The sequence below is a fragment of the Symphalangus syndactylus genome, chromosome 12, assembly GCF_028878055.3.
Source record: "Symphalangus syndactylus isolate Jambi chromosome 12, NHGRI_mSymSyn1-v2.1_pri, whole genome shotgun sequence".
Lineage (NCBI taxonomy): Eukaryota > Metazoa > Chordata > Mammalia > Primates > Hylobatidae > Symphalangus > Symphalangus syndactylus.
Genome location: NC_072441.2, coordinates 69576338 through 69603319, shown reverse-complemented (window position 1 = coordinate 69603319; position 26982 = coordinate 69576338). Strand labels below are relative to the sequence as shown.

Here is a 26982-nt window from a genome sequence, read left to right as displayed (position 1 = left end):
AGTGGCACATCCCCATTCTTGCTCCTGCCAAATTTTCTCCTTATCAATTATTACTAAAATACTTTATGAACACTTATGTTTTTACTATTATTTGTTTTCTTTTTCTTTTTTCTCCAGTAGAATGTAAGTTCCATATGAATAGTGATTTTTGTTTTGTCCATTGCTGAATGACAGTGCCTAGAACAGGACCTGGTAAAATAGTAGTTGTTCAATAAATATTTGTTAAATGAATGAATGAATGAATAAAAGACATACAAGACCATTCATGATCTGGCTCATGGCTACCACTTTAGCTTCATCTCCAATTGTTCTCCCACTCTCTGATGCTTCTATCCCACAAAACAAACATCTCTTCACTTTCTGGAAATGCCATGCTCTCTAGTGCTTCATGGCCTCTGCTTTCATGCCTTCATCACCTGGAATACCCTCTCATCCATCTCTTCACCCTCTTGTAAGAGGCAGCTGCAGCACCACCTCCTCTGTGAAGCCTTCCCCAATTCCCCTAGGATCACTTAGGTACTCCTTCGTTCATGATCCAACTCAACCTGCAAAAGTACCTTCAACATCGGCTATATGATAGCGCCACTGGGAAAAGTAAAGCAGATATGAACAGATGCTTGAAAGATCAAATTCTAATCTGAAAAGATATAAACCTGAGCACTGTCTTGTATGTAGAACTAGGATGTCCCCTCATCCATGCAAATCAAGATTTTAAATTTTGGTAACAGAATTTCAAATTGCCACCAAGCAATCTGGCATGTAGCACAGATTTCTTGTAATATTGTTAAATAACAGCTAATGATATTTAAAAATAAATATAACTTGGAAAAAATAGAGCATATGGCTCTTTTCAAATCAAAAAGAATATCTACATAGCCACATGTTGCCAATTTTTGTCAAAACCTTTTGTAACAGTTGATAACTGAGGGAAAAAGAGGAAAAGAAAGTTTTCCTCTATTTTTCCAAGTTCTACCAGTGTTTCCAACTGAAGGTCCCAAACACCTGAACTGTATTAGTTTAGTTCCCCATAAAAATGTCATTACTAAGTAACAATCTTGAATTATGGCTTCGTTTGTTTTCAGTAGTCAATATAAGAAACCTTCACACAAAAAACATTTATCAGCCTTAAAAGTCCTATTGAGGACACTACTGGGTTGTTCAATGACACAAAAATCCACATAATAAAATTCCATTAAAATTTAATACCAGAAAAAAAAAATACCTGTTGATGGACCATTGTACATTCTTTCCCAAAAAACAAGAACTACACAGGTTTCTCTTACCTCTTGGGGCAGTTACCACAGCCTCAGAGTACCTTTGATACCCAAGACAAAATAAGAGCACTTTAACTATCACCTTCATGCAGTGTTTACGTATATGTATGTGTATCTCATTGGAAGTTGACTCAAATATTTGGGGGTGGTAAGCAGAGTTTAAATTTCAAAAGACCAATAATTGAGATTTCTACTTTTAGATTTTTGCTTTTTGCTATGATAGAGTAGCTAATATCAGATCACTCCCCATCCCCTGCCCCCACTCTCACTCCCACTACAGAAACTGTAAAAGACAGATAAAAGCTAACTGAATGCAGTGGTGAGCAATCAAGGCAGCCAGGCTCAAGGGTCCAAGATCACAGAAAGATACTGAGGTGGACTCAACAATACCCACTGCCTTTTCTCTTCAGATATTTGCTATTTTTAAGTGGTGCAGGCTAGAAAGCAAGTAGAAGTAAGTAACTCAGAGCTTCCAGCACCTTGTGGGGCCAAGAAGACAACTGAAGTTCAGGGATACTAAGAAGGTCAGAGTTTGAGGAGCAAGATCCTAGGAAAAAAAAGGCAACAACAGAGAAGTGAGCTTGACATACCACATTGCTTTCCCCTCAAGGTAACTGACATTATGAAAGATACATTGAAGGGTATGGGGAGGTGGTAAATGGCTGAGAAGCTAAGCAGAAAATAAATACTAGGGGGCTAAAAGGTTAAGCAAAATTTTTTGCCATTTCACAATATGGGGAAACAAAAACTAGAATTCTGAGTCTACAAAGGAAGGTGGTAAACACTCAGATTTTCAGTTACAACCCTGGAAGGGCTATGCTCTTGGAATAAGAGCAAAGCAGAAAAAGCAACTAGCTCTCATCAAGACTGAAAGACGGTCTCAAAGCATCTCAATTCCTCATTGGATAAAGATGAGCTTCTCTTACTCTACTGGCCTGTTAGGAAAAAAGTAAATCTTCTCAGATAGAAGATGACATCATACAGAGCCACTACAATTTTTCAGTGTTCAATCAAAACTTACCAGGTATTCCAGAAGACAGAACCAAATAAACAAAAACAAAAGAGAAACAACAGACAATAGAAACAGACCTGCAGGGACCCAGATATTGGTTTTATCAAACATAGATTGTAAACTAACTATAATTAACTTACTAAAGAAATAGAAAACAGGATTTCACCCAAACTGAAATATATTGAAACAATCAAATTGAAATTTTAGAACTAAAAAAAAATATACAATATCCAAAATGAAGAGGTCAATAAATAGGTTGGGCAGCAGATTAGATGCAGCACAAAAGAAGTCAACAGCCAGGCACAGTGGTTCTCGCCTATTATCCCAGCACACTGGGAGGCTGAGACAGGAGGACTGCTTGAGCCCAGGGGTTCAAGATCAGCCTGGGCAACATAGTGAGACCCTGTCTCTAACAACAACAAAAAAAATTAGCCAGGTGTGGTGGCACACATCTGTAGTTCCAGCTACTCAGGAGGCTGAGGTGGGAGGACTGCTTGAGTCCAGGAGATGGAGGCTGCAGTGAGCCATGACTGTGCCACTGCACTCCTGCCTGGGCAACAGAGTAAGACCCTGTCTCAAAAACACAAAACAATCACAAAAACAAAACAAAAGTCAGTAAAGATTATCCAAACTGAAGCCCAGGGTATAAAAAAGAACTAAAAAAGCCAGACAAGAATCTATGAGACATGGTAAAAACGCCAAACATACGTGTCATAGAGGCCCAGAAGGACAGGGAGAGACTGTAGTAGAATTAGGTGTAATTTTTGAAGAGATAATGGCTAAGATTTTTCTTAAACCAACAAAAGACATCATGCCACAGATTCAAGATAAGATATGTATCATAAACAGAATAAATACAAAGAAAACCACACCTAGGTAAATCATAGCAAAACTACTGAAAGGCAGAGAAAGGAACAGGAATACAACTGATGACTAACTTTCAACAGAAATGATGCTCATGAGAAGACCACAGAATGACATCTTTCAAGTGATGAAAGGAAGTAACTGCCAACCTAGGATTCTATACAGATAAAAAAAATCCTCAAATAGGAAGGCAACATAAACATGCTTTCAACCAATTCTCAACAAGGGAAAAATAATTAATTGCACCAAAAATAAATACTAAAGGGGGTTCTTCAAATAGAGGGAACATAATCCCACTTGAAATCATGGAAATGTGAGAAGGCAAAATGAGCAACAGCAAGAATAACTATGTGGGTAAACCTACTGAATAGTGACTATAAATACAATATTAGTAATGTCTTCTGGAATTCAAAATATATACATAATTAAAACATATGACATCAACAGCAGAAAAAGTGAGGGGAGGGGTGGAATACATTGGAGCTTAAATATTGTAAGGTCTTTCATTATCCTGGAAGTGGTAAAAGGATCACTAGTAAACACTAACAGATCACTGATGCATGTTCTAATCTCTAGAGTAACCACATAAATGAAAGACTGAATAACAAGCTAATTGGTGGGGGAGGGGAGAGGGTAGAATAAAAAATACTTGATTAATCAAAGACCCCATAATTTCAGCTAAAATCATATAAGCATTTCTCACAGTATTTATTTCATGATGTATTCAGTTTGATTTACTATCAAGTCTCCCAGTCTCTCTCCACAACAGTATTAGAATCGAGTAAGAGGAAGAATAACAATGTACAGTGTTTCTTACATGACACGCACTGACTGACTGAGCCAGGCACTATCCACAAATTGTCTTAATCCACAGAAGACAACCATAAGGTAGCTATTACCGCCCCTATCATAGATATGAGGAAATTGAGAATCAAAGAAGTTGAATAACCCCCTGAAGGTCATAACAGCTATAACGTGAGGGACTCAAACCCAAACTTGATAGTGCAGCATAAGCCAAAGATAGGTTGGATTTGGTTTGCCTTCAAATGCATTATATATTATCACCCTCTGTGGATTTTTTGTCTTTAATCTGAGTAGGAAGAAGAAACAGCTTAAAATTCCCTATATTTCATATTCTCCATGGGCAATGGAACCAAGATAGGCAGCAAAGTAACACAGAAAAGAGTCATTGAAAGAAGAAATATTACGTATTTTCAATATGAAGTAGACAGATGAGAGAAATAAGAGAAATTGGATTGTTAAAAATTTCTTCAAAAATTTTTCTGATGTACTACCTTTGTTATTTTAAGTGATACCAACTTTAACATCACACATATTTATACTCAAAAATGGTGCAGAGAACTTTATTCCAAAATCATACAAGAGGGACTTTTTGAAGCCCTCTGCTCTGACTTCTCAGCAGTAGAAAATTAACAACCAAGAGTTAATTGTTTCCAGATTACCATTTCTCTACCTCTGGAATACTCAAGAGAGTAATTAAATGCCTTTGACTTTCTTCTATCAGGTGGAATCAATGGGGACAGGCAGAAAAAGGCAAGTTATTCAAGGTAAACAACTACTCCTGCAATGTTTATTTAAATAAGTGCTATTGGCAAACCATGAGGAATCATTAAGAAAGACAAGGCAATGAAGACTATACACTTCATTTATCTATGCTTTTCCACCTCCTCCTGATATCCATGGGAAATGGATTTTATTTCTCAGGTTATTATCAACATTATTCTAAATCAAGACCTGCAGAGTGCAGCATATTTGCTAAAAATTCTTGCAATTGTTTCTATTTCTGCTCAAATTTTATTATTTCACTGAGCTGCCTAGAAGCAAACAATCTGACTTTCCAATCTGAACCATTTGTAATATAAGCATCAGCAGTTATTGAATCCAGTGGTACAGGTGAGTTGAAACGCTGAAACTAAAGAGGTTATGGTTTTCAGCATGCCTTGTAAATGGGTGCCTAATTCCCACTTCCCGAGTCCTTACAAGGCTTTTAGGAGAGACTTGGGGCCTATGGATTGCCACATGGAGTTCCCAGTCCACATGTGAGCTAGAAATGAATGCACAGAAAGTCAAACTTATAAAACCTTATAGTGCCTTTATTGGAGTACCTGACTCAACAAATGAAAAACCTTTGTCTCCTCAAGTCTGCCACTGAGAGGTCTGACAGGAAAGGATCATGCCAACTTTCATATAGACAGTCCCTCAGTCATGAAAATGCAGCAAGGCACATTAAATAAGCTATAGCCAGCAGAGAATGTGTAATAAAGTCACATATGGCAGAACTTCAAAACCCCATCCAGAAGCAAATAAGGTTCCACTAGAACAGTGCTTATAATCATTTAAAAAAAAAAAAAAGAAAAAGTTCAGCTAAGACCTCACTGAGATACACTAGACAAACGTAAGATAAGATAACTCATTCAACATACAGCTATTGAGCAAGAAGTCTCTGTGCTAGGTGATAAGTGAGAGTGAAAGGTTAGTCAGCTTGTGGATCTTCTTTTAAGGCACATATCGTATGCTAAGAGTCAGGAGGTGTGTAACAGTGCAAACTGTCATACAGGCTGTATATCCTTTATTCAAAATGTTTGGGACCAGAAGTGTTTGGGATTTCAGATTTTCAAATATTTGCATTCTTACCAGTTAAGGATTCCCAATCTGAAAATCCAAAATCCAAAGTGCTCCAACGAGCATTTCCTTTGAGCATGACCTCTGAGCAACGTTATCAGTGCTCAAAAAGTTTCAGATTCTGGAGCATTTCCAATTTTGGATTTTTGAATTAAGGATGCTCAACCTGTATAAGGAAGGATATAAATAATCAAAGAGAGGCACTAACAGGTGCCTCACAGGTCAAAAGAGAATGAGGACATTTCCATCCAAAGGGATTCATAAAAAGCTTCATGCGGTGTCAATATTCGAATTGGGCCTTTGAAAAATGGTTGGATGATGGGGAGGTTTAACAGAAGACATGAAGGAGGAAAGTGACCAGAGATAAGGGGTGTAGCATAAGCAAAGACCTAAAGGGGCCACGGGGCACACAGGCAGGTAGTGGTGAAGATAGGATGACTAAAACAGTGTATCAAGAGCAGACTAGAGAGGAGACATGGAGGCCCAGAGATCATTCAGGGGCCCTCTACCAATGGTGGGGAGAGGTAATAAGAATGAAAACAAGGGCAATGACGGGAATCAAAAGGCAGCAGCTCTGAGAGCCACAACAGAGGAAGGGTCAACTGGCAGACCTGTAAGGGGAGACAGAAGCCAAAGGGAAGCTAATCACTGGTGAAATCTGTTTTCTTATAGTAAGATTTTGACCAGTAGAAATGTCCACTGGGCAGTTGGAATGGAAACCCCTAGAAGATATTTGAGCCTAACATCAATGTGGAGTCACAAGCATGGAGGGAGGGGGGGTAAAAAGGAAATTTGCCCAGCAGTGAAGATGTGGGAGTCGATGACACCACCAGGAGACAGATTACAGAAAAGAGGGAATGGGACAAAACCACACCAAAGTCCTATGTTTCAGGCACGAGCAGAAGAAAAAGAGTCAGCACAGAAAAAAGAAATAGTAGCCAGTTAGGAAGAAAACCAGGAAAGGCTTTGCCCTAGCAGCCAAGGGATGCAAGAATTTCAAGAAAGGGTTTGAAGTAACACTTACTGTTTCTTTATGAACATACTCATCTACTTGCTCCTGGCAGACTGCAAGCTCCTTTAAAGCAGGAGCTGTTTCCTACCCATATCTGCATCCTGCACAATATCTACAGCAGACTCCTACTATATGCCTTTGTTCGAAAAAAATGAACAACAATGTCAAACATGCAGAAAAGTCAAGGAAGGTGGGTGTTGAGAAAAGAGAAATGAACTGATGGCTAAGTAATCACTGGCAACCTCCAGGAAAGTGCATTTTCAATGACAGGTATGGGATCTGGAAAGTAACAGCCAGGAGAGAAGTAACAAAGATGTACGGAAGAGAAGGCACAACCATGAAAAAGGCACTGAAGCAGCAAGCAGGGGGTTCATCCTGCAAAGTAGCCAGTCAGTCCCCCAAAGCACCTTCTAGGCACTGGGGACACATGGCCACCAGTCCCTGCCTGCAAGAAAACTGTGTTCTAGGAAAGAGACAGTGATGAAGTAGACCCACTGACAAATGCTATTCAGTTAAAATATGACAATATGAGGTGTGGTCAGGAAAGGCCTCTCTGAGAGGGTCATGTCTGAGTTTAGACCAGAATGACAAAGAGACAGTGATTGAAGCTCTGGGGCAAAACTCTCCAGACACAGAACAGCAAATATAAAAGCACTGTGACGGAGCAAGCTTGGGTGTTCAAAGTACAGAAAAAAAAGATCACTGTGACCGATTCAATGAATGAGGGGGCAGGGGCCCTGGATTCTGGTTGAAATGGGAAGCACATAAACGAGAAAATGATAGAGCCTACTTTCTTTGTAGAAATTTCAGTCTGGCTGCTGTGGGAAAGATAGATTATATGGGGCCAATTTGGAAGCAAGGACACCAGCATGGGGGAAGTTTCTGTAGACCAAGCAAAAGCTGATGAACACCGGCCTTGATAGACAGTGGTGGCGACTCTCAGGAGTAGTCAGATTCAGGACTTAACTTGTATATAAATGAAAAGACAAACTGACTTTTTGAATGTGGGGAATGAAGAACAGAGCAATCAAGAATGATCTAGGCTTCTGGCTTGAGCACCTGGCATACAGGGTGATGCCACTTACTGAGACAGCAAAGTAATTAGAGAGAATCAAATCTGTACCAAAGAAAGCAAGAGTTGTCTTCTGGTCATTTTAAATGTGAGGTCCCTATCAGACACCAAGTGGAAGTGCAGTGGAGTAGGCAGCTGGATGTTTAAGTCTGGAGCTCAGTGGGGAGGTCCAAGCTGGAGATACTCACTAGAGAGTCATCAGCACATACAGAGTATTTAAAGCCACAGGTTGCCTGGGGTCACTTAGGGAAAGAATACACATAGAGAGGAAAAAGAGCCAAAGATAGAGCCCTTACTTTTTTTCAGGTTAGACAGAGAAAAGGATGAGTAAAATTATTAAAAAGTTTTGGGGCAAAAGCTTGAGGTTTCTTTGCTTGGTCTCTATTGTCTCAGTAAAATAGTAGAAAGGAGTTCAGATGCTAAAGATCCTGACAAAGGTTTAGAATAAGCATCAGAAGAAATATAATAGGAAACCATCACAAAAGGAACACAAAGGAGAGCTGAGCTGCGGTAAAGATGCCAGGACTTTGTTGGAATCTCAGATGGGCAGGCTTTGAGATTTTCCCCAGCAAGATCATAATGTTCAGGCTTACAAACTACGATTGGTGTGAATTACTGAAATATAATACAATGTGAGGTCTGGCAAAGAAATATGACAGAGGGTCCCAGGTTGTTAACAAGCTCACTGCTGAAATGCTGACCACCAGAGTCTACCCTGGATTCGGAGCCAAGTAAAGTGAGAATGGCCCGATGGACTGAAAAGGAAGAATGTTCAAGATCAGGGAATCACAATTAGATGAAGAATAGGTGCAACAGATAGGAGGGAATCTGAAAGGAGTAAAGCAAGGAGGTTGTGGTCACAGAGGGAAATATCAGAGTTGACAATCAAAAAGGTGAAAGAATACTAAGTGATGACAAGGCCCAGGTGTGGCCATTAAATCTCACAAAGTCTGTTATTTTTTCCAGGGGCTAAAATTATCATAGCAGGCACTCTCTGAGTCCTTGTTAGCCTGTGCCTGGCTACAGAAACATGAGGAAGGGGCAGTGTGACCAACAGGCCACAGGGGGTAAGAAGGGTGGTCCAGAGACTTAAATCTTGTTTCTAATTGAAATTTACATGACAGTTCTGGCTCTAATGTTATCTATCCTGCCATTTATATCTGGAAACCTTCTTTCAGCCTTCATACACATGTTCTCCAAATCAAACAAGATTAGAAAGGAGGCAACAAAGACTTTGCATTTCATCAGTACTGACAGGCTCTTCACAGTCAATGCAACTTTTCTTAGTTTTTGCTGCCAAGACAACCATTACCTCCTGCATCACACCTGTAATCCCAGCACTTTGGAAGGCTGAGGTGGGAAGATGGCTTGAAGCCAATAGTGAGAGACCAGCCTGGGCAACATAGTCAGATCTCGTCTCTATAAAAAAAAAAAAAAAAATTTAATTAGCTGGGCATGGTGGCATGTGCCTATGGTCCTAGCTATTTGGGAGGCTGAGGCAGGAAGATGGCTTGAGCCTGGGAAGCAAAGGTTGCAGTGAGTCATGACTGCACCACTGCACTCCAGCCTGGGCAACAGGGAACAGGGCGAGACCCTGTCTCAAAAAAAAAGAATGGTAAACAAGGCAGAAAGACATACAGTGCTACCAACAAGTGAGGAACAAAAATGCACGGTACTTCTTCAAGACTGGATCATTAACTAACTGAGTTCCTTCTTACTATTGAAGCACTAGATCATATAACTATGACATTGCTTCCAGTTTTGTGGCCTTTGAGAGATCCTGGGAGGCCAGAACCATGTCAAACCTTTAATTCTACATTATGAAATTGTGAGGTTTTGTCACCTGGCTAAGCTTGAACTACATATCCCAGAATCCTCTTATCTGTGTAGTTCTGGGTTAGGGTTGGACAAAATAGAACTTCATGTGAGATTTGGGAGATGGAAGTCAAGCGGCAGCCATTACACTTTGGTATATGGCTCGTGGTTAAAGGCGGTGTGGGACAGATGTGAAGGTGCTAGTGGGCACCCATTTGTCCTTACTCTTTCTGCTCCTGTTTTCTTCCCAAATGCTATTCTTATGGACCAACATGACCCCAAGACCACTAGATGCTTGGCTGCAATCTCAGAGCCAAGTGATTACCCTTCTTCAGAACCCTAAACCAGCCCACTCTGCCTGGCTTCCAGATTCCTCTTCATGCTTCAACTTGTCCACCTGCCAGTGCTTCAAGACAGCTGACTAGTAACTTTTCCCTGATACTTTAACTCTCCTTTTTAGGCCTTCACTTCTCCAACTCCTTCCATAATTGTGTAAGGTCTAATTCCTCTGATAAATGTGTTATTCCACAATATTTATAAGGGTTCTGCTTCCCTAATGGAATCCTAACACAGTAAACCAAATATTGAGTAGAAAATTTGCCCTTAAAGACTCAGTAATTGGCAAAAAAAAAAAAAAAAAAGACACCTTACATGCACAGCATTGCTTTATAGTTTGCAAATCCTGTTCATATGATTTAATATTCAACCTTGAGAGTATTAAATAAGGAAACTGAGGTTCCGAGAAGATATGTGACCAAGCGATAATAAAAAAAAAGATGCAAAAACCACTTAGAGGCAATCTGTACTGATGATTAACCAAAATAACTCAATAAACATGAAATGATTTAAACAATTCTCTGTCCAAGGACCAGAGATAGAAAAGGCTGAGGCAAGATCTATCCACAAGGTTTATTTTAGCGCATTCTATAAAATTAACAGCTGCTAGAGGCCCAAGCACCGCTCAGCATCCCTCCCTGCTCAGCCATTTTCAATCCTCTCCATGTTCAAACTGGCCAACATCATCTGCCAAGTTCTGTGTGAACACCTGGTCCTCTTTTTAGCCTCTAGTTTAAGAGAATGGGAGATTCACATTGTGTTTAAACTTGCATATGCGCATAAAAGGCACCTGAGATAACTGGGGAAACTCCCCACCAACCCGACTCCCTTCCTTGGGCAGCTCTGTCCTCTCTCCCCTTATTTGACTGTTCCCTAGATCCACTGTCTGCTCCTCCTTTGCCTCATCCATCCCTCCTCCCCAACGACATTTTAAGCCTGCCCTTCTCATTTGTAGACACAGCGCCAGAAGCCATGGGTGATGAGGGGTCTATGCCGAGCTTCCCTGATGAGGCTTAGTAAGGAGTACAGTGTTATTTAACAGTTTGGCTTGCAGGGAATTAAATTAAAAAAGACTCTGGGTTCACATGCCCTTGAAGGAACACTTTAACTACAATCTGATACTTCATTCCTTCATTCAGTATTTTTTTGCTGCACGCCTACTGTGTGCAGAACCACATCATCACGGAAAGTTGATGAGCTAACACCTGGCCAAGAGTCAGAGTCGATAAAGATGGAACAGTATGTTGACTTACAGAAAAGTTGGAAGGAGATGAGTCCCCAATAAGATGAGGACCTTTTAAAATATCAAGTAAATGAAGGAAAGGAGGGACCTCCAGCTTTTTAGGGAAGGCAGAATCAGGAAAAAACAGACAAATTCATCTATGATGTTAGGCTTAAGCTCCTCCAGGTGACACACAGGCTCTTTACACTCAGGACTTTCTCTCCAGTCTCAATCCTTTCCCTCTAAATGACCCTACAACTCAACCCTCCACACTAGCTGCAAAAAGTTTTCCTCATTTATTAAAAACCAATATCCTCTTACGAATGGTTTTATCTTGTTTTTTCTTTTTTTTTTTGAGAGGGAGTCTCTCTCTGTCACCCAGGCTGGAGTGCAGTGGCACAATCTCAGCTCACTGCAACCTCTGCCTCCTGGGTTCAAGCAATTCTCATGCCTCAACCTCCATGTAGCTAGGAGTAAAGGTATGTGCCACCATGCCCGGCTAATTTTTGTATTTTTAATGAAGACAGGGTTTCACCATGTTGGCCAGGGTGGTCTCAAGCTCCCGGCCTCAAGCGATCCGCCCGCCTCAGCCTCCCAAAGTGCTGGAATCACAGGTGTGAGCCACTGCACCAGCCGGTTTATCACTTTCTCTGTGCTCTTCCCTCTGCCTAAAGTAAACTACCCACCCCTTCTCTGCCAGACAAAAACCTACTGATCATCAAGACTTAACGAGTTCAAATGAGTCCAGCTTGCTGAAGGCTTTCCTGATCCTTCCCTGATCCTTCCCCACCTCAGCCCCCAGCTCAGGCAGAGTTTAGAAGGTGCCCGCTGAGGGTCTGCTTGCCACCACAATCACCTGGAGCCGACTGCCTGTCAGCCTCCCTGTGAGGCTCTGGAGGGACTGCTCATCACCACACCCCCAGCCCAGCAGCATGCCTGCTGATGCAGTGACCGTGATCACTCCTATCTCAATGAGCTTCTGGAATGTTACGGCCAGAATTGATCTTTGGATCATCATCCAGGGGCTTAACAAAAAGTACATAATCTCATTAATTTCACAAACAGCCCTTCATCGATGAATTTTCAAAAACAGCCCTTCACCAGGCTCATTACAGAAAGCACAGAGCATGTGGCTGGGGCAACTGTGACACACAGCGTCAATCAAGGGACCAGTTCTCAGCATCTTGGGAAGTGACACAATCTCAGGATTCTAAACCCCAAAACTCACCACATCAATTTTATTTACACTCTCCTTTGGGGATAGTAAAAACCAACTATCTGGGTGCTTTGGATCCTTACAAAAGTCCTCAATCCAGACATGGCACTAATGCCTTTAAAACTACATGCAGGTCGGGTGTGGTGGCTCATGCCTGTAATCCCAGCCCTTTGGGAGGCTGAGGCAGGTAGATCACGAGGTCAGGAGTTCAAGACCAGCCTGGCCAAGATGGTGAAACCCCATCTCTACTAGAAATACAAAAATTAGCCAGGCGTGCTGGCAGGCGCCTGTAATCCCAGCTACTCAGGAGGCTGAGGCAGAGAACTGCTTGAACCTGGGAGGCAGAGGTTGCAGTGAGCCGAGCTCGTGCCATTGCACTCCAGTCTAGGCAACAGAGTGAGACTCTGTCTCAAAAAAAAAATACATGCACAGGTAGAGATGAGACATAGGTAGTGATATAAACAGGTACAGAGGATCATACTTACCTTTTCTGCAAAAGCACCTCTGCCTAAAGTACTCCCAGAATGCTCTCCCTTTTCTTTAATGTTCAGTTTCCCCTTTGTTTAACAATCCTTGGATGACACTTCGTCTATGCTGCCTCTCTTCCTGTGTGTGTGTCATGCCTCCACATTTAGACTGGTTGCTGGAGGAGTCAAAGGACTGTGTCGATCTATGTTTTTAGGTGCCCCCAGATCCAGAATAATGCTTGACATGGGGCAGATAATAAATAGTGGTTATTAATTAGGCAGTGAGACCAGGCCCGCGCTACAGGCGGCAGTACTACTGCCCCTTTGCTCAGATGTGGCTCAGTGTGGGCTGCTCCCTAGAACAGTGATGACAAGCAGACGGTCCATGGTTTGAATGAACCCAGCCACAAAGCACTTGACGCATACACTGGGACTGAAGAAGTCTGCTTCTCTAGACTATGACCAACCAGGATGAAGCCCAAGAAGGGAGCCTATGCCATTCTGGGGTGGAAAAGGTTGTATCAACCCTGCAAAGGGAAGGGGTGGAAGCAGTGGAGAGACAATAATGAGAACTCATGAGTCATCTGTCTTCCACCCAAGCTGCCAAGGAAAAAAACAAGAAAATCCACAGGAGGAAGAATGGAGACTTTTCTCACCCCTTCTTTTTCATGTATAGATTTCATTTTCTCCTACTCTACCACAAAAACCTGTCTTAGAAATGAAGTCACACGCAATTCTTTCCAAACAAAAGAAGATAAATAAGCACACATAAGAAAGATAATAAAAAGGACACAGATAACTTCTGCCCCCATTGTAACTTAACGTCCACAATTTTAAATATATATAATATATACATCTTATAGGCATTTTTCTAAGTGCATACATTAATTCAATTATTCAAAGATTCAAGTTCCTACATGCTGGGGTAAGCAAAAACAGACACGATCCCGCTTTCGAGCTGCTTACGGTTGGGTGAGACACACAAACGCTCATCCTAATAAATAGATCATCACAAACCGATGGCTGCGCTCTGAAGTAAGGTGGCTGAGTGACAGCCCATCACCAAGAGCTGGCGCAGGCTGGCCCATGCTGTAGGCGGCACCACTCCTGGGTCCAAACATGTCCTCATTTCTCTGAGGAAATGAAGCTTTACTTGAAATCCAAAGAATCAAATAACTGGAAATAATTCCAAGACAAATATATAAACCAAACAAGGTGTTGTGTGCATCTATCTTCCAGTCGTTTCTAAGGACTGGAGGGAGGGGTACTTTGGAAAACCTCAAGAGGGGTCACCAACACTTGATTATGTGCTCAGTTTCCAAGCTTCTTTGTCCTGAGGCCCAAATGCCTTAAATGAACATACTGGACAGAAAGCAGAGCTTGCCTCATCACTGCTGTTTTCTAATGACCCAAACTCACATCCTACTGCATGATAACTACCTTTCGGCCTGTGGTGCAAGCTAACTCGGTGCTGGAATGTGGGGTCCCTGAGGGTACCACTGGGCAGCATATGCCACCTTGCTACCTCTGTGGCCCTCCCTAGATGGGCTAACAAAGGTACCTTCTCCAATTATTTATGAGCCACGTACGACACTAGGATTCCTGGGATTCATATTACTGTTTCCACTGAAACTTGTTTGTGGGATAAATGGTAATGAAAGTGGGACTCCAATGAATAGATCACATGATTGCATAAACCTTGTTTCCATAGAAAACCAACTAAAATTCCCCATCATTGCTCTAAAACTTATGTGTCTCTTATCAGGTCATAGTCCTTTGAAGAAATGCTCTGATAAACTGTCTGGAGGGAACATCAGTAATTGTTTTGTGAGTTGTTTTCCTCATAAGAAACAACCAAAAATAGGATTATGGCCTGACTTATCACCTTAATTTAGCAGGCTAGCTTCCTGTAAGCTCCAGCAGACCTCTCCAGCCTCACACATGCCGGCTCTTAGCTGTTCTGTGGGCGCTGGTGATGCTGCCAACATCTTTCAGGGTGACTTTGTTCACATTCTTCTTCTCCACCAACCTCCCTTCCCCAGAGTTTAATATCCACATCCCCTAAGGTCTCTATTACTTTTCCAGCTGAAGTTAGCTAATCCCCAAATGGGACACCAACCTGTACACATTTATCTACTCCCACCTCTGAGAAACTGTACTGCCCACTTTCATACCTGAAATGCATTTCCTGCTCCTGGCTCCCGACTCTCCAGCCCCACCTGCTCCATGGAACTTTTCAATAACAACAGCCCCTGGCCTCAGTTTCATCTCTATAATTCTGACAGCCCCATAGGCACAGTGATCTAATAACTCATTCACCCAGGCCTTTAAAAAACACCTATGATCCATTCTGCCATTCACTTATAACTGGTTCCATTCCATTTTGGACTTTGTAATCTTGCACAATATCAGAAACACAGTCAATATTCCCTTAATGCTGCTGAAGTACTAAAAAAAAAAAAAGATTACAAAGAAAAGTAACAATGTCCTGTATTGAAGAGTAAAGTTGGACACAAATAATTTACTCCTTCAAGGGTCATAACTGTTTTTACTTTGACTAATGTGACTCAGTACCCTGTGCTGTGCCATGCCGTGAGTTACACCCTATGGTCTTAACTTGGAACTTACTGTAAGGATTTCTCAATCAAAGATGATGGACTGTAATGTCTTCTAATAAATAAGAAAACATTTCAATGTGCCAGCTTTCAGAAAACGGGAAACCGAATAGTTGTGCCAAAAATGTGTGTGTTTTTTTTAACTCCTCACTGCAACAGAAGCAAAGTAGTGTACACTGGACAGACACCAAATCGGCAAATATTCTCTTCTCAGTACATTCTAAAGGGATAAGCCTCAAAAATATCTGCATCCAAAACCACTGAGATGAAATCACTGGGCTTAGCAGTAGCATCAACAGTAGCACCTCAAAGTAGCCAGGGAGGGCCAGGCAGCAGCCAAGATGCAGTAAGGACTGAGCTCATACACATAAGTTTCTTCTATAACATGTAGACTTTCTAGAATGTATCCTTTTAGTAGGTGGTATTTATCCAGCATCATTTTGAACCTTTCTTGTTCAGACCAAAGCAATGAAAAGGAAGAAATTCCCCGAATACTAGGGGCACATTTTTTAGCCAGCTGAGTCTATTGGTTGGAGATGTCAGAATTTCAACTCTTCGGCTGGGCGTGGTAGCTCACACCTGTAATCCCAGCACTTTGGGAGGCTGAGGCAGGCGGATCACTTGAGGCCAGGAGTTCGAGACCAGCCTGGCCAACGTGGCGAAGCCCCGTCTCTACTAAAAATACAAAAATTAGCCCAGTGTAGTGGCACATCTCTGTAATTTCAGCTACTTGGGTGGCCGAGGCATGAGAATTGCTTGAACCCGGGAGGCAGTGGTTACAATGAGCCAAGATTGTACCACTGCACTCCAGCCTGGGCAACAGAGCAAGACCCTGCTTCAAAAAAACAAAAGTATTTCAACTCTCCTACCTTTCAGGAAGGGTGTAAAATCCAAAGTAGTAGCAATATTTATACACATCTCAAGATGTCTGTGTCTCTTCTCACTGTGGTCTGGGGCATACTGGGAAAAGGGCAACCTGTGGAACATCTTCCAGGCTCTTTCCTAGGCTGAAGGGAGAAGACACAAGTCACATTTGTGAGGGCTGAGGCTTGATTAGTCAGCCCCAGCTTACTCATGGCTGATATCCTCAATCAAAACTTGCACACATTAAAAAAAAATCGGTAATGATAAGAAACAGTTTGTCATCTAGAAATGGCTTATTGGTTTTACTGTTTCTGTGACTTCCCCCAGAGGTCTGCCTGAAAGCCCAGTTAGCCTGGTGGTGGGGACACCTCTGTACCCTAGAGAACCACAGGGAAAGATCCTTAGCGTGCAGAAAATGGGCCAGAATTAGGCAGCAGTCACCTACACAAGGACTGAACAATTTCCAGAGCCCTCAGAGGCACCAACCCACTGTTGTGAAGAGGCACCAGGCAGGTGAGAGACAACAGGCACAGGCTGCAGAATCATAAAGAGTGCTGGGAAGATGGGCAGGAAGCCAGGGCTGGGCCAAGAGGCCACATGGCCAACAGCAGGGGTCAGCGTGAACTCAAAGAATTCTGGAGATGGAAGGGGAGACCTTTGGGATCAGCTAGCCCAACCCTTATTTTACAGGGGCTGAGAGCTATTCAGCAACTTGTCCAAGGTCACAAAACTAGTGAGTAGAAGGACGAGGGCCAAAATCCAAGCCTCCTGTCTTGAAAGACAAGGAAACAAATGTTATCACAATTTAGCTAATTATATCAATTCCTTTCAGTGTTTTCAAAGATATATTTTGACTAACATGGAAAGACAGACTAGTGTACTGTGGTTATGAACCCACACTCTGGAGCCAGACTACCTGGGTTTGAATCCCAGGTCTGCCACTTACACTGTGACCCTGAGCAAGTGACTTCACCTCTTTGACTCAGTTTGCTCATCTATTAAATAAGGGTAACAACCGTGCCTACTCTCATGGGACTATGAAGCCTCCTAAATAAGTTCATCTATGGAAAGTGCACTAGCTGGTTCCAGCTGCTGGGGAGGCTGAGGTGGGAGGATTACTTGAGCCTGGGAGGTTGAGGCTGCAGTGGGCTATGACTGCAACATTACACTCCAGTCTGGGTGACAGAGACCCCATCTCTTTAAAAAAAAGAAAAGAAAAGAAGCGTAGTGCCTGGCACAAAATAAATGCTACAAAAAAGGTAGACAGGAATTTATTGTAAAGGAAAGAACCTTCATATTGGTTTCTCTTGCATCACACCTGGTCCCCAACCCCCAATTCATCTTAGTCATAGGTTACTGCCTTTTCCCCACAACGCCTGGGGCTAATGCTTCTAAGTCACACCCCTCTCTCCTAATCCATTCAGGCCCAACCCAGTCAGATATTAGCTCAACCAGCCAAAATGGTGGAAGAGGCAAAAACTCTGAATAAACGCTTATGTCACTACTAGCCATCCAGTCTATCTCCCTTTAGATCTCTGCTGCCAAAACCCTGAACTCAGAAGTTACCTCTCTTGATCCTCATCTCCTACTTTCCTAGACTACCCACTCCCTTGCACCTCAGAATCTGCTTTTATGCCGTCATCATGCCCTCCAGGCCCTCAAACCTTCTGCAGATGCGTCAGGCCTGGAAGCCCCACTTACCTGCCTATCATACGTGTACTCCTTGGTTAATCTTTCCTGTGATGTTCTCATCAGTTCCCTCGGTTCCTTTATCCTTCATCCTTCCACCCTCATTCCATGGAGAGACCACATGATGCTGTCCCTCCTAGGCTGCCAAACTTGGTGGGATAAAGCCACGAAACTGGGCCCACTGCCTCTACTACAGACCTATGCTGTCCTCCGTCCTTCATTGCTAACTGAATGACTGTCACATTCCCATGGGGTCCAGCCCCAGCCCACTCTCCTCCAGCTCAGACTCTGACCATGGCTTTGCCTCAGTCCCACTGAGAAAGCCCAGACTACCAAAGTAATTTGTGTGCCAAACCTCCTCCAGACATGCTTCTCAAACTATTCCCTGTGCTAGAGATGCTGCCTAACAGCCAAAGACCTAAAAGCTATCAGAGAGTAAGTTAATTCCACCAATCAACACAGAAGAAGACATCCAGAGGGACACAGATTAAACTTTGTATGTGTGCAGATAAAGAAACGGAACATACAGGCCGGGCGCAGTGGCTCACGATATTTTGGGAGGCTGAGGCAGGAGCATCACTTGAGGCCAGGAGTTTGAGACCAGTCCGAGAAACATAGCAAGACCCTACCTCTAGAAAAAAGATAAAAAATTAGCCAGGCCTGGTTGTGCAGTCCTAGCTACTCAGGAGGCTGAGGCGGGAGGATTGCTTGAGCCCAAGAGTTCCATGCTGCAATGAGCCGTGATCGCACCACTGTAATCCAGCCAGGGTGATAGCGTGAGACCCTGTCCTAAAAAGAAAGAGACAGGGAACAAGGGATCATATAGAAAACCTCTAACTAGCATGTCTGGGGAAGCTTTGGGGCTACTCTTAGGGCTGAAAAGTCTGAGATCACTGCAGAGACTGCATGCCATACCACACTGCTCTCTCCATGCTCTCCTCTCCCTCTCCCTTCCCTCCTCTCTGGCTCTGCGAGGCTAGGGCTTCTATTTGCACCCTAACCCCCCTGTGCCACCTTCTCTGGAGTCCACACCCAATAGTCATGCCTGCTCACTGCTCTTCAGCCTGTCCTTTGCCACCAGAGTCTCCCAGCTGGCCTGTGGGCCCGCTTAGAGATGCTTGGATCCTGTTTAAGTTGATCTGGTTCTGCTGTGCCCTGGGCCACTACCCTCACAGTGGTCTTCTGCTCCACACCACTTGAAAAGGTGGGCGATCGTTTCTGACTCAGAGTTCCTTCCCCGCCCCACCCACTTCTCAAGTTCTGTGATTTCCCTTCCTCCTTCACTGTTTGGGCAGACTTCACAGTGCCCATATCCAAGGGCTTTTCTGTCTTTATCCTTCCAGTTCTGTAGCAGCATGTGACCAATCCCTCTTTAACAAGTCCACTCACACCCATCTCTGCTTGGCTTCCTCAAGCATGCTCTCCCAGTACTTCTCCCGTTCCCTGACTACTCCTAGAACTCTCCCTTTCATTTCCTGTCTCCTCACTGCAGGCATTTCCAAGAATCTGCCCTTGACCCTCATCTCAATCATCCACTTTCTGACATCTAGTGCATTTTGTCCAACCCTTTGAGGGCAGATCTGAGTCTGCTCTGCTCATACAGCAATCCTCAGAACAATGCCCGGCGTGTAATAGTAGGCGCTTGCTCAATATTTGCTGAATAAATGAGCTGCTAGCCTTGTTACTGAGCTTCTCACCTTGCATCTTCAAACAGCTCATTCCAAAGCTAGGGCTAAAGGGCTGTAGTTCACCAAGTGAAGGAGAGAACTGTCGTCCTTCGTCACATCATTGCACACAGAGGAAATGATAATATCTGTATAGGTCTCTGGGTAAGCAGGCCTTTGGATTTAGAGGCAGCCCCTGCCCTGTGGGTATCAGTATCATGATAACCCACCTGAAATCCATGTGGGTCCCTTACTGCGGCCCATAAGCTGGGGATTTCTGTCTAGTCCAGCTCTAAAGAAGAGCAAGGAAGAGCCATTATCAGAATATTCTTGGCTTGGAGTCACTTTTAAGCTCCAAGAAGTTAACTCATCTGTCTGCCCACTATCTCTATTTCATTAGAATTCCAAGGTAGCACCCACTCTGAAATGTGCCCAGAACCCTTGGGCACAATTCCACTCTTCACTATTCTAAGCCAAATTCATCCTAGACAGATCAACAGTAGCCACGGGTTCTTCTCCACTGCTATGAAATACCCCAAGTGATGTAAATATTTTCACATTCTAACTGCTTGTAAAGGTGTGAAACAGGATGCAATTAAGGTCCCAGAACATTTTACTTAAACTTGAATCATGCTGCTTAGTGACTCCACAATCTACCACAAACACTTATGGAGTATTGTGGAGAAATCAGCCTTCAAAGAACACAAGCGAATGCACAGAGCCATGATCTCCAGCCTACTGGAAACACATATTGCTGGGACACGACAGTGTTAACTACTGGGTCTAATTCTGTTGCTTCCCAAAGACTACAGTTGGTGTGGGGAGAAATAGTCCAAGATCGAAAAAACCACTGACTGTGCCAACTGCAGCACTTCGCCTTTTCCAGAAGATAAATTATGAAGAATTTTTGCCAGTTCAAGTTATTTTCCCAAAGCAGAGTCAAATGACCCTTGCGACCCCGCCTTTAAGAAAGCAATGCAATTAAACAAAACAGCTATGAACTGCCTGGACAGCATCCTTCCAACTTCATTTGATAAAGTGAGATGCAGACACACATCGACAGACAAGCACACACCTTATTTAACTGCCAAACGCAGTGCCAATATGAAAATGTACATTCAATCTATGGGGGGAAGATCAGCTCAGCAGCTCATCACTAAAACAAAATAGCCACATAAATGCCGACTAGCCTGCTGCCTTGTAAGGAATGATCACTGACAACTAGAGTTCCTATTCAGCAGGCTAATAAGAATAATTATAGCCAGGGCAGGCATTAATCAGCTTGGCAGATACAGGAATTCTGTTAACAAGGCTAAAATGAGTGCCAAGGAATCTCTGAAGGCCACAGCACTTCAAAGACTGTTAAAGCTGGATGGATTCACTAGGGTTCCTCTCACTGGCCTTCCTCCTCCTTCAGTGCTTTCCAGAGGCAGTTGCATTTCGGCCCGTCCTCAGAGCCGGCATGGCCACCTGCTAGGGTTGCAGAGATGCCACACCTCTGAGGTGCATGCTGGCACTGCCCTTCCCTTCAGGAAGTGTGCCTGGGCTGCACTAATCCTGGATCCTCCTATTTTTAAATGCACCTTCACTTTCAAACCACTATCATCCTTCTTCGCCTAAGCTAATCTCAAGCAATACGCAGCATAAGGTTTTGTGAACATTAGTCAACTTTTCCTTAGCAGAGACAGAATGGGGTCCTGAGATCAGATCCTAGGTCTGCTAAGAAGTATCTGTATGACTCTAGACAAGTTAACTAACTTTTCTGGGAATCAGTTTCCTTATCTGTAATAAAGACAAAATAATAGTGACTTTCTCAAAGTATTGCTGTGAGGAATAAATACCAGAATGTATGTCAGAGCTTGACACTTGATATGCAATCTAGAAATAGTAGCTATTATTAGTCTATGCCTATTAGGTGCAGAGCCTTGTACAGAAGCTATGAGGAAAAAAAACAAACAAAATACTCAGTATGCAGAGACACACACACGTTAGACAGGAGTGGCTGTGCCTGGGCAGGAGGGTGGACACATTTTTTTCCTTTTTTTTTTTTTTTTTGAGACAGGGTCTTGCTTTGTTGCCCAAGCTGGAGCGCAGTGGTGCGATCACGGTCCCCTACAGCCTTGACCTCCCAGACTCAAGTGATCCTCCCCACTCAGCCTCCCAAGTAGCTGGAACCACAGGCACATGCCACCATACCCGGCTAACTTTTTTTATTTTTTAGTAGAGATGGGGGTCTCACTATGTTGCACAGGCTGGTCTCGACCTCCGGATCTCAAGCAATCCTCCCGCCTTGGCCTCCCGAAGTGCTGGGATTGCAGGCATGAGCTGACGTGTTTAGCCCAGATTTTTCTTTTGACCTTATATCCTTTATAAGTAACACAGAGACTGTTAGCTGTTCCCTCAAAATCTGTCTTTCCCTTCTTCCATAGTAACTGGCACATGGCTTCCCAGCTTTCCTTACAGCTAGTGTGGCATGGGCCCAAAGTCTCTCCAATAGAACGTGTGCAGAAATGATGTGTGCTACTTTCAAGTCTGACCCACAAAGACTCCAAATATTCTACTCCACGTTCTTTCCTCCTTTGTAGGGGCTGGAATGGTGATGACAACTACCAAAGTGATCTTAGAAACTGTGAGTTGAAGACAGCAGAACTGCCACCAGCCGGGGAGCCAGAACGAACCCTTTCCTCTGAAGCATCTCCCTCACATTGTTATATAAGACACATCTATTGTCTGAACCACTATGCTTTGAGTTTGTTAGAGCAGTTTAGCCTACCTGATTAATACAAAGTCCTTTTATATTATTTGAATTTTAAAATACAGATGTAATGCTTCTGACACTTAAAAAAGTATCTCAATAGATTTGCAAAAATAAAGACATAAATAAAGAGAATGTGTTAATCCCACCCTACAATCTCCATGTCTTCTACTCTCCAATTTATGTTGCACTAGTTGAGGGTTTATCCTCCTCAACACATTACCCTGTCCTGCTAATCTCGCCCTACAAACTTTTAATGGCTACCCATTCCCACAGATAAAATGACATGTATATTTATAAGTATTCAGTCAGCCAATATGTATCAAACAACCAGTATGAGTTATATATCCTATTAGTAATAGGGACATTCTAGTGAACAAAACCAACGTGGCCCCTGCCCCCAGGGGAAACAATCAGAGTAGAGGACAGACAATTACATACAATGAAGGAAATATATGCTCTGATGACAGGTCACAGACTGCCTGGCAGCACCCAGAGCACCAACAAATCTACCCCTCCCAGTCCAGACTCCTCAGCACAGCATGCAAAACCTACAGGATCTATCCCAAACCCACCTTTCCTCCCCCATTATTTCCTCCTCCCCCAAATAATTGCACCCCCATTATTTCCTCCTCCTCCCAGCTCCAGCTACATGGAACTTACGTGCCATTTCTGAACGAGCCATGTACTTTCACTCATCCACACTTCAGGCTTTTCCCCAGAGCCCAGAATGCTCTTCCATCCTTTCTTTCAAAATTCTAATTATCCTCAAGGCTCAACTCAAATGTCACCTCTTCAGCAAAACCAGCCCCAACCCCCAAGTCAAAATTAATCATCCCCTTCCTTGTTTCCCACAATTGGTTTCCACGTCAGGTATTTCATTCAGTCCTGTGGTTAACTATTTTATTCTCTGTCTACTCACACCCACCAGCGGCTCAGGGAGATGCTGTGTCTTGGTCATTTGTCTGGGACTCCCAGTATTGAACACACGGTTGCACACAGAGTGGCCACTCAAGAAATGCCACATCGAGTGGACGGGCAAGACAGGTCAGACACAGGCAATGGATGTGAAACCTGCTCTATGCGGCTGGGTGGGTTCTGGTGTGATCATGGTAGGTAGGCTTAGGAAGGCTTCATGGAGAAAGTGCGTTTTAAGGGAAAAAGGAAATATTAATACACAGGCAAGAGGTGAGAAGTGGAAGGGGCCAGAAGGTTTAATATAGTCTACATAAAGGAGAGCAAACAGGTTAGCTGGAATGAAGTGTCTGAGCCAGAGAAGACCAGAGGGGAGGGACACAAGGGGCAACATCTCCTTGGAGGAAAGTCATAAGGACCCAGTGAGAAGAGGTGGGAGCCCCAAAAATGATCGTTTAGGAAAAGGATGAGCTTAAAAGGGAGGCTGGAGGAAATAATCAACCAGGAAGACACCAACTGTGTGGGAAACAATCGGGACCTGGGCTAAGATAGCAGCCGTAGAAACAGGAAGCAAAGAAAGAAGCTGGAGTCTGTGGTACGGGGAGAGCCACGAATTGAGAGACTATGTGAATGTGGAGGTCAAAAAGAGCAGCGATACCAAGATTATACCCAGGTTACACCCCAGGAGGAAAGATGATCTTGCTTATCAACATATTACATTTCAGGGATCAGTACAGTGCCAGAGCAGTGTAACACAGCGAGACCTTCCCGGAGGTCAGGCTGAAGCCACACAGAGCGAGATTCTGTGGCAGCAGAGTTATCAGGAGGGTCATCAATGGTTCAGAGAACTGTTAGGTGAAAAGGCACTGGCTGGTGACACCACAGAAATTCCCTGTGTAATTCATAGGAGGCAACCAACCAGGACAGGATATGCTGGGGTACAATCAAGATTTCCCCAAGCTGTGCTTTCCCCACTTCTATTTTGCTTTTGTCAGTCTCTCTTTGCCCCCTCCCCTCTTCCCCCTTCATTATGATTACTCAAGGGCATTGTTTTCAAAGTTCTACCTCATCCCACCCTCATAACTGGTACCCAGGTTTTTCAGAGAACTGCACAATTCTAGGGGGAGTCATTCACACAGACTACAAAGTGAACAGCAGCTCCCGAAGTTGCACAGTGCACAGTCTGTGCAAACCTAGGCCATGGCCCTGCTTGACCCAGACACATAAAGTCAATTAATGTGTGTGGACTATAACAGCAGTGCACCACTAACATACAACTTCCAAGGGTCCCAGAGTGAAAAGTAAAGATTAAAAGCACTACCACCGGGTGTGGTGGAGCATGCCTGTAATCCCAGCACTTCAGGAGGCTGAGGTGGAAGAATCACTTGAGCCCAGGAGTTTGAGGCTTCAGTGAGCTATGGCTGTGCCACTGCACTCCAGACTGGGTGAAAGACTGAGGCTTTGTTTCAAAAATAAAAATAAAGCACTAGGATCAGGGACTACAGAAAAGATGCCATAAAACTAAGTGGAAGATCTGGAAGCTTTCTGCACATGGGCTGAAGTTGAAGCAATGTGGCTGGACGAGCTCTCTGAGGGAGTCAGTTCAGAAAATCCCTTCAAGGTGAAGGAAGAAAACACAACAGCCAGCAAGGCTGGTTCACCAGCAGCAGGAATCACGGGGGTTAGAGCAGTGTGGGCCTCGGTGTCCCCAGCAGGGGAGTGGCTGTAGAAGGCCTCCTCTGGAACCCTCTGACCATAAGTGCAGAGTAGTCATTTGCCCTGTGTGCAGCTGGGACCTGGATGGCACGGACACCGCACACCATGCGCTCTGTGAAAGACTCAGAGCTGCCTTCTCTAGGGGCTTGGAAGAGAACCCCAAGCCAGGTCACAGGAATCATCTTGTCCTGATTGACACTGATCACAAGGATCCAAGAATATCAAAGCATTTAAGAGTAGGCCCTGGGGTACCATGGTGGGCACTTAATAAACATATTTCCGTGGCTGGCTAGGATCACCATGTGGATCTACGTGAAGATGGTGTCTGTGTATGGAGTGAATGGAAAATGGAGAGGGAAAAAACCCACAAAAGATTCCTTGGGTGGGGGGAGGGCGCTGGGCCAAAACCTCACGGGGCACCCAGGGTTTCCGGAGGGTGGAAGACGAGGGCATAGTAAGGGAGGAAAAGTAACAGGTAGAAAAAGTTGGAGAAGCCAGGCTCTTAGGTCTTTGTGTATAAATACGCAGCTAGGCAGCTTCAAGAAAAGCCAAAAGAAAAGACTGAGGCAGAAGATCTAGCCACGACGAAAATGACGGCAGGACTCGCCCGCCGATTTCCATTGTAACGCTCCGGGCCACCCTGTGACCTTCGTGGAAGGAAGTTGGAGGATTCTCTCGCTTCCCTGGAAAGGCAACTCCGCGCGGGTTGGGTGAAGAGCGACCCGGCTGGCGGCGGCTATGGCGGGGCATATCAAAGGCTCACATTTCCGCTCTCGAGCCGAGGACCCGGGCCGGGACCGCAGCACCTTCCGGGCCGGGAGTTCAAGGTGAGCCGGCCTCCCGGCAGCCAACAGGTAGGGAGACCTGGGGAAAGCCGGCCCCGGGCCACTCCCCCCGGCACATGTGCGGGGCGAGGCTCGGCCTGGCGGAGCGGCCACTTGCACCCCGCGCGCGGGGCCCGGGCGGATTCGCGCCAGGCTCCGGGCGGCCCGCGGCCGCTCCCCGCCGGGCCGAGCAGCCCGCGCACCCCGGCTGGGTTTCCCGGGAGCAGCCCGGGCACCCTCGGCGCCTCAGGCCGCGCGCTGCAGCCGCGCCCCGCCGAGCCCTCCAGGGCCCCGCCAGTCCCCCTGTGCCCCGCTGAGCCCCGCGCACACTCACCCAACGACAGGAGCGCCAGCAGCAGCGGCCTCGAGGCCAGGCGCCCCATGCTCGCCCGGCGGGAGCGACTCTCCCCCTCCTCCTCCTCCTTCCCCGCCGCCTCTCCTCCTCCTCCTCCTCCAGCTCCGGCTGCTCCAGAGTCGGCGCTCCTCCGCCTGGGCCGCGCGCCTGCTCCGCTCTCCTCGCGAGCCGATAAATCCCAGCGCTGGGGCGTACGTGCGCCCCTGGCTCCGCTCGCTCCCTCCCGCCTCCTTGCCTCCCTCCTCCAGCCGGCCGGGCCCGGGAGCCGGCCCCGCCGATCCGAGTGTGCAGCCCCGACCGCTTCCCGAAAGCAGAAGGGAAGAACCGCAGCGCCCGCCCGCCCGCGCCTCCCATCCGGCGCTTTGCCAGCAACAAACACAAACTTTCCCAAGCCCCTCCCCGCTCCAGGTAACGGAGGAGAGCCGGGGCCACCCGCTTAAAGGCGAGGAGGCGTCGGAGCCCACCCTGCCTTCCCCTCTGTGCCCCCACCCCACGAGAAACTTTCCTCCGACCTTTAAAAGTTGGCCTGGGAAAGACTCGTCTGGAAATCCCATCGCTTTAGCCCTATCCCGGGACACCCCGCGTTCTATCACGCTGGAGTCACCCACGCGTGTCTAGTCTATCCTTAGCCAACTCCCCGCTCGTTCGGCCT

The 26982-nt window shown here is 44.9% G+C and overlaps 1 protein-coding gene across 2 annotated transcripts in view; it reads right to left on the bottom strand.

Annotated features, from left to right (window-relative positions):
• Positions 1 to 26649, bottom strand: part of PTGFRN (prostaglandin F2 receptor inhibitor) — an 80137-nt gene extending 53488 nt beyond the window's left edge. Inside the window, exon 1 of one of the 2 annotated variants that reach the window (XM_063624671.1) lies at positions 26310 to 26649. In XM_063624671.1, coding sequence (XP_063480741.1) covers positions 26310 to 26358 — 49 coding nt within the window. In that variant the 5' untranslated portion in view covers positions 26359 to 26649. Of the gene's footprint in view, positions 1 to 16417; positions 16550 to 26309 lie in introns of those variants that run through there. The other variant, XM_063624670.1, reaches the window with a different exon arrangement.
• Between the last annotated feature and the right edge of the window lie 333 nt (positions 26650 to 26982).